Source organism: Notothenia coriiceps, unplaced genomic scaffold (genome assembly GCF_000735185.1).
Source record: "Notothenia coriiceps isolate Sejong01 unplaced genomic scaffold, NC01 NC01_scaffold00010734, whole genome shotgun sequence".
Classification (NCBI taxonomy): Eukaryota; Metazoa; Chordata; class Actinopteri; order Perciformes; family Nototheniidae; genus Notothenia; species Notothenia coriiceps.
This window is the reverse complement of record NW_011343435.1, coordinates 1-7,180: the sequence shown is the minus strand read 5'-3', so window position 1 is coordinate 7,180 and position 7,180 is coordinate 1. Positions and strand designations below refer to the sequence as shown.

General features: G+C 46.4%; 1 protein-coding gene across 1 annotated transcript; it reads left to right on the top strand.

Moving 5' to 3' along the window:
• The first annotated feature begins 272 nt into the window (after positions 1–272).
• On the top strand, positions 273–7,005 carry LOC104946177 (probable ribonuclease ZC3H12C). The gene is made up of 5 exons (XM_010771955.1): positions 273–1,230; positions 1,664–1,803; positions 1,889–2,123; positions 2,411–2,517; positions 2,615–7,005. Exons 1-5 carry the CDS (start codon positions 467–469, stop codon positions 4,153–4,155), a joined length of 2,787 nt encoding a protein of 928 aa, XP_010770257.1. The 5' UTR covers positions 273–466; the 3' UTR covers positions 4,156–7,005.
• The last annotated feature ends 175 nt before the right edge of the window (positions 7,006–7,180 follow it).

Genomic DNA, 7,180 nt, shown 5'->3' with positions numbered 1-7,180 from the left:
CTGCTCAGAGACAGTGTTTAGGCAAAAATGTTTCAGAGAAATAAAAATGAAAAGTCAGATCAGTGCTGATTCTCATTTTAATTCCAGTGCATTTAATTAAAAAAGCAAATATTCAGAGTCTGCCTTTCATGGTTTTATCATTATGAAAATATATTTTGTCCACTGGTGGGACTTCTTCTTTTTAGAAATATGTATTTGATTCTCCTTTTTTAAGGTGAGGTTGGTTTCCACCTCTCATGCACATTTATTTATAATATCTTGTTCTCAGTTTGTGCATTACTTTAGGGCTAAGAATAGCGTAGATAATGTAACACTAAGTAATTCTAAAGTAATACAACATGTTATTTAGGAGAACATTTCCCAAATATATCTCACTCATCCTGTCTGTTTTCTTCAGGCACCAATGACTCGATCTTTGTGAGAGGGCAGCAGTGGGCCCGCTGTGCTGGATGTCTGTGACGGTTCCATGGGCCAGAAGGACCATGAGGAGGCAGGAGCGGGACTCATCCTGGCCCTGGGGCTGGATCTGGAGTACCTCCACGTAGCAGGGGCCGAGCGGCAGGCTGGCTGCTCTGACGGGCCCCCTGCCATGGAGGAGCAGGGGGAGAGCCCCGGCAGCTGTAGCCCCACCAACGACCCGGAGGAAAATGGAGGGTCGGATGCAGAGTGCGAGCCGGCGCCTTCTCCCAGCGACCCAGACGGAGGCTTGACTCTCAGTAAGATCACGCACCAGCCGCTCTGTCGGACCCAGTGTGTGGACTTGGGCACCGACGGCCCTCCTGAGCTCCCATCAGAAGTTAAAGATGACACCCCAGCCCAGCCTTCACCCAGCTCCCCCTGTACGCTCCCCCCACCTGAGCCTCCGTGCGCCGCCTCCTCATCAGAGCCGGCCCTCGAGGGCGGAGGAAAGGAGTACCAGGCCAAGCTGGAGTTCGCCCTGAAGCTGGGATACTCGGAGGAGACGGTGCGCCTGGTGCTGTCCAAGCTCGGCCCCGACACCCTCATCAACGACATCCTGGGAGAGCTGGTCAAACTGGGCACCAAGTCAGAGGCAGAGCAGCCGGTCGGATCGTTAGCCTCTACCTCCTCCTCTTCATCGTCCTCTTCCTCTTGTGGCTGTTCTGATCTGCTGGAGAGCCAGAGGTCGGACTCGCCCTGTCCGTCAGATTCTCTGGGCGACCAGGACAACCTGCGGCCCGTGGTGCTGGACGGCAGTAATGTAGCCATGAGGTGAGCAGGCAATGGAAACATTGTAATGCATGTCTATTCAGTGTTTAAATCCTGCACAGTTACAGATAACTGCAACAAAACTATTAGAATTAAAATATTTGTATAATTAGATTCCAGTGTCAGTTGCATAGTATTGTTCCTGAGTCATGTGATCCAAACATCTATTGAAACATTTTAAACGTACATTTTAAAGACATCTAACAAATATTCCGGTTTAATCCATATTTGTTGTTGTTCAGGTTTTCAAAACATCATCTTCACTGGGGTTGAATTCATTCAAGTAATTTAATTAAAAAAGGACCTTCCTTTAACCCCTAATTCAATCGTTGTAAAATATCCTTTAGTGATCCAACACAGCCGGCTTTAACATCACAGCATTACCTACGTCTCCATTGTATTCACCTGCATTCTCACTCTTTATTATGTCCTACAGCCATGGCAACAAGGAAGTGTTTTCCTGCCAAGGCATCCAGCTGGCAGTTGATTGGTTCCTCGAACGTGGCCATCATGACATCACAGTGTTTGTGCCAGCGTGGAGGAAAGAGCAGTCCCGCCCCGACGCCCCAATAACAGGTCGGTGCAAGAGGCTGATCGATAGACACACACACTGCAGTCGATACGTTGTGAGTATCTTTCTCATAACTCCCTCCATCCACAGATCAGGAGACCCTGCGTCGCCTGGAAAAGGAGAAGATCCTGGTCTTCACTCCTTCTCGCCGCGTCCAAGGTCGGCGCGTGGTTTGCTATGACGACCGCTTCATCGTCAAGCTGGCCTATGAGTCAGACGGCATCATCGTCTCCAATGACAACTACCGAGACCTGGCTAATGAGAAGCCGGAGTGGAAGAAGTTCATCGATGAGCGGCTGCTCATGTACTCCTTTGTCAATGACAAGTAAGTGGAGGTGGATTAGTGAGGGGCTGATTGTGAAAGAAATGAATTAATTGGTGTCATAAGAATTGAGGCATTTATAGTTTATCTCTAATTTTTCATATCTCATTCCCTTTTATCACTTTATCACATTCGACATTCAGTTTGACAAATGCCAAGACAGCTGACATTTTCTCTTTGTTTTCAAAGGAGAATTATTAGACTTATTTGATGCGCGCTAACTGCTTATTTCACTAAGAGATGCACCCAGTGTGTCCTGTCATATCTAATCCTGCCCTCCCTCCTCTCAGATTCATGCCCCCAGATGACCCTCTTGGTCGTCACGGCCCCAGTTTAGACAACTTCCTGCGGAAAAGACCTGTCATGCCTGAGCAGAAGAAACAGCCTTGCCCCTACGGTGAGAACACAGAGCATAAGAGTGACCTCAACTCAGATCACATAGACTTATCTTTCATTGTGATTTCCTTTTAAATAATCGTTCCTTTTGTCTCCAGGAAAGAAGTGCACTTACGGCCACAAATGTAAGTACTACCACCCAGAGAGAGGTGCTCAGCCTCAGCGTGCCGTAGCTGATGAGCTGCGTGCCATTGCCAAATCTTGTGTCACCACAAAGAACCAGGGGGACACTGGGTTGGTTAAGAGCCACAGTGTGCCAGCTGGCAGCCTTGATGCTAAAAAAGGCGCCCAGAAAAGGCAGTCAGACCCGAGCATCCGAGCCCTGTCGTACAGCGACGCGGAGGAGAAGTTGGCCAGAGGGAGGGCGGAAAGCCAGAAGAGCAGTATGTGTGGCAGTAGCAGTGGGAGTGTAACCATGTCTACGGCTCCAGGGGGCCCTCCGTCCTGTTTTAGCCTTCCCCAGGAGCAGCAGTCCAGATCTGTGACTCCTCATAGTCTCCCAGCCCCGAGCCACGACCTTTACCCTCACTGTGAGTCTCCAGACTTGAGCTACTACTCTGTGACTCGCGCGTACTCCGGCCTGAGCCTCTCCTCCAGACGCAGCCCTGACTGTCGCTTCCCCGCCGACTCAGACCTGCGTCTGGGCTCCATGGGCTCCGCTGGCTCTGAATGCGGCAGTGAAAGCAGCGTGAGTTGCGGCAGCAGCTGCGACTCGTACAGCGAGAGGCCGTGTCCTGCCTGCCCCGCGGACACATTAATGGAAGACAACGTCCATTTTGCTAACCCTCACAGCAGATTGTATCCCCATCATGCCGCGTCGAACCACGAGCTGTGCGGCCTTCATCCTGCAGATTACGCCAACATCCAGCACGGCTACCACCTGGCCCGCGGGCAGAGCTGTGCTCACGACCAGCCCCCCCCCGAGGCTCCCCCAAAGCGCCCCCTCTACCCGCTGCCTCCTCACCTCCAGCACCAGCCGCTGACCGCTCGCTCCAGCTGCCCGGGCGACTACCACTCTCTGCCCCAGTCCAGCCCTCACCCCCCCGGCTCTCCTTTCGGGCGCTGCCTGGCTCCGACGCGAGGGGAAAGCGTGTCAGACTCGCATCTTTACGAACACCACTCTACATCGCACCATCACCCCCGGACAAAAGCGCTGCCCGGCTGGGACTCTTACTACAGACAGCCTCCATTGCCGCCGTCCAGGTACGAGCCGTCGGCCTATCAGAGCCTGCCGGACACCCGCCAATCATCCTGGCACGCCCGTCCCTGGGCCCAGGAAGGCTACACCCAGCACCACTCCTCCCACCCAGCGCTCCACCCATCCTCCACACATTACTTGAACCACCCCCCGCCTCCAGCCCACTCTCCTCACCCTCCTCATCCATCCAGCGCTCCTCTCCCACCGTACCCGCCTCACCTAACAATGCCCTCTCACGCCACTTCCTCCTACATGCCGCAGCACCCGGAATCCCCTGCACACAGCCACTACGGGGACATGAGGGAGAAGGTGTACGTCAACCTGTGCAACATCTTCCCCTCGGAGCTGGTGAGCCGGGTGATGGCCAGGAGCCCCCACATCACAGACCCCCAGCAGCTGGCAGCCGCTATACTTGCAGCGAAAGCCCAAACAGGCTACTGAAAAACAAGGGAAAATGTGTTTTTTCGTTAAAATAAAATAGCAGTTATGTAGCCACGTGTGGGTGGTTTGCATCAGCAGAGCAATCTGTGGTATTTCTTTGCAACACTTGAAAGCGCGTTGGGTTTGCATGGTGGAATTTGATATGTTTTTTAATTGTCTGCAAGTGGAGATTAAATCTATTAAGCTCTGATCACTTAACTCAACTTTCACAAATGTGGGGAGAATTCTCTTAGTGTGTGACGTGGAGAGTTTTTCGACCCAGGAAGACATTTTATTTATTTACTAGCTTATCATGAGTCTTTCACATGCACAACTTCTTATGCATTACATTCAACAGGCACTGGCATCCCATACATCAAATCTGAGTAATCTGAAGGATTATTTAAACATTTCCACCACCTTCACGACAAGGTTTTCTTTGAGATGGACTACACATTTTCATAATGTGCATTGTAGGCCCTCGAGAGTTAAGTCAAAAATAACTATTTTAATGTGATTTGTTATGTGGCAAATCCACATCTTGTACGCCACGGTCACGAGTTTCAAACAACTACCTGACCAAGGCTTGTGTATAATATCAATATCTTTGTGTGTGTGTGTGTGTGTTGTGCGGCCACTTGAGGGGCTTTTTTCATGTTGGTAAAAATGGTTGAATGCTGGTTGTCTTATTTGAGATAACGTCAGTATTTGGTCAGAGTTGTAGCTGTAGAGATGGGTGACCCTGTCGTGTGTACCTTAGTTTTAGTAAGGGACATCTCTCTTTCTCTCTATCTCTCTCTCTCTATCTCTCTGGCCCTGTCATTTGGGTCAACTCTGGTATCTGCTACAGACCGAAAACATCCGGACATCAGTAAATCCAACATGTAAATATATTTAACAGACTACCCTTGCTGTGTTTCTGGCTAAGAGCGTCGACTGTTGTCTGTAGCAGATCCCAGCTGAATCCATGCTAGACGGAGAAAACCTTGTTTGATACAAATTGTATCATTACCTAAGTCGCTGATATATACAGTACATGGAATTGTTGATCTGTATCTATCAAACACTCTTGATGTATTGCTATATTATAAAATGCATTGACAACAATTCCAATCGAGATCCAACTTATAATCTTGTGGAAATTGCCTTGAGACAATTATTTCAATTATGTTTTGAAACAAAAGGGGTTGTCTGCCTACTATGTTTAGGTTTCACAACTTCTTCTTTATCTGAGTTTTTGGGTTTGAAGCTGGTTTATTTTCTACAGGAGCTCCAATGAAATCACATGGGAGAATTATGCTTTGGTTATCTGGCCCAATAAAAAAAACAGAAGTCAACTAGTCTGTTATTTCACAGTGAGGTTGGGGTCAGTTCATTTTAAGCTCTTTTTTATCGCCTGTAAAAATGGTATCCTTCAAAATAATGGAGAACATCGATGTTTTACCACTAACTTATCTATTAAATTAAACATTCAGTGGACAGACCCCAACCGTGTTTAATTAGTAACGTTTTTTTATATTGTAGTCAGTCCCAGATCCCATGGCGGCCATTCTGAAAGTCTGTAACACTCTGCTTCTACTTTGAGTATGTGCACATTTATAAAGCCAATTTTGCTTTGACAAAAAGGACGAAGTTTTCATTCAAATCAAAAGTCAGTAAAGAAATATTGAGAAGAACAACCAATAATAAAGCTAGCTTATAAGATAAAATGCTAAACGTTTTGTTTTTTTAGCTGCATCACAGTATGCCAGTATTTAAAAAAAAAAAAATGCATATTAACAAAGAACATGCTAAAACTTCTCTACACACAGGAGGTTACCTGAGCACTAACTAAACTGATGCTAACATGTACTTAATACACACCTGACATGCTTGAAAGGTCCTAAAAGACAAATTTAGATGTACGTTGCACTGCTGCTAGTCGGCCATTATATTCTGAATGAAGCATAACCCTATCAAGTTTAGTTGCACTTGACGCAAGTTCATAATGGCCGCCAAGGAATTGAAGTCTACCGAGTGAGCTCCTCATACAGCTCACCTAAAGCCAGCTACATGAAGCCCACTGGTTTCGTTCCTGTCTTACGTGTCAGATTGTGCAAATGATGAATAATTGTACAATGACATGTGCTGTTGATGAGAGAACTTTTGTGTGTATTGAAGAAGCGCCTTCTCTCTGGCCTCCTGGCACTGTGTGTCAGTGTGGCCCCTGAGAGTGGGCCCAAAGTAATGCCTCTTCGTGGCATTGTGCTAATGACACATCCAATTCTCTGAACTATGTTCAGCTAACTGTTATGCATGTTTTGTTTTGTTTTTGTTTCTGCATGTTTTCTTGTGTTTTTAATTTGTGTATATCTATACATAGTCGTGTTTCTGTCCCGGAAGCTTTGTCTTGCCGTTATTGTGACATGATTGTAGCTGTTGAGATGAACTTATACTCAAAATCTGGCTTGTTTTTTCTGCTTTTAAATGTTTTATCTCACATATTAGTTAGTATTCAGAACAACCCCTTTGACATATAGTATAAAGTAAAACATAAATATTATTGGTCCATTACTGCTTCCATAAGGCTTGACGTTACTCCAAAGAATTAGGAAGCATGTTTTAAATACATCTGACTTTTCCCCACCATCATTTTCTTTGGAGGTGCACACTGTAATAGATCGTGATCATTGAAAACATTGTGGTGAATTTTCTGTGTTGCAAATATTACAATACAGGCCACAATAATATAACACAACAATACAAATAAAATGTCTCTTTTCTAATTTATATTTGAATTTTGCTAGTAGTACGTGTAACTGATTGATTATTGTAACATTCTCAACTGTAACTGTGATTGTATAATAAACAGAATACTGCTATAAAACAGTAGGACGTACTCTGAGCTATTGTTGGTGTTTGCTATATTTTGTCACAAAAATAAAATGTGAAAAAACAAGTCATAGTGCAAACAGTCAGAGATACAACACCGCTCAGGTAAGCTGAAGTCTTGGGTTCGATCCTCCTGAGGTGCAGGAGTTTTCAAAATCTCCCACCCAAAGTTGAG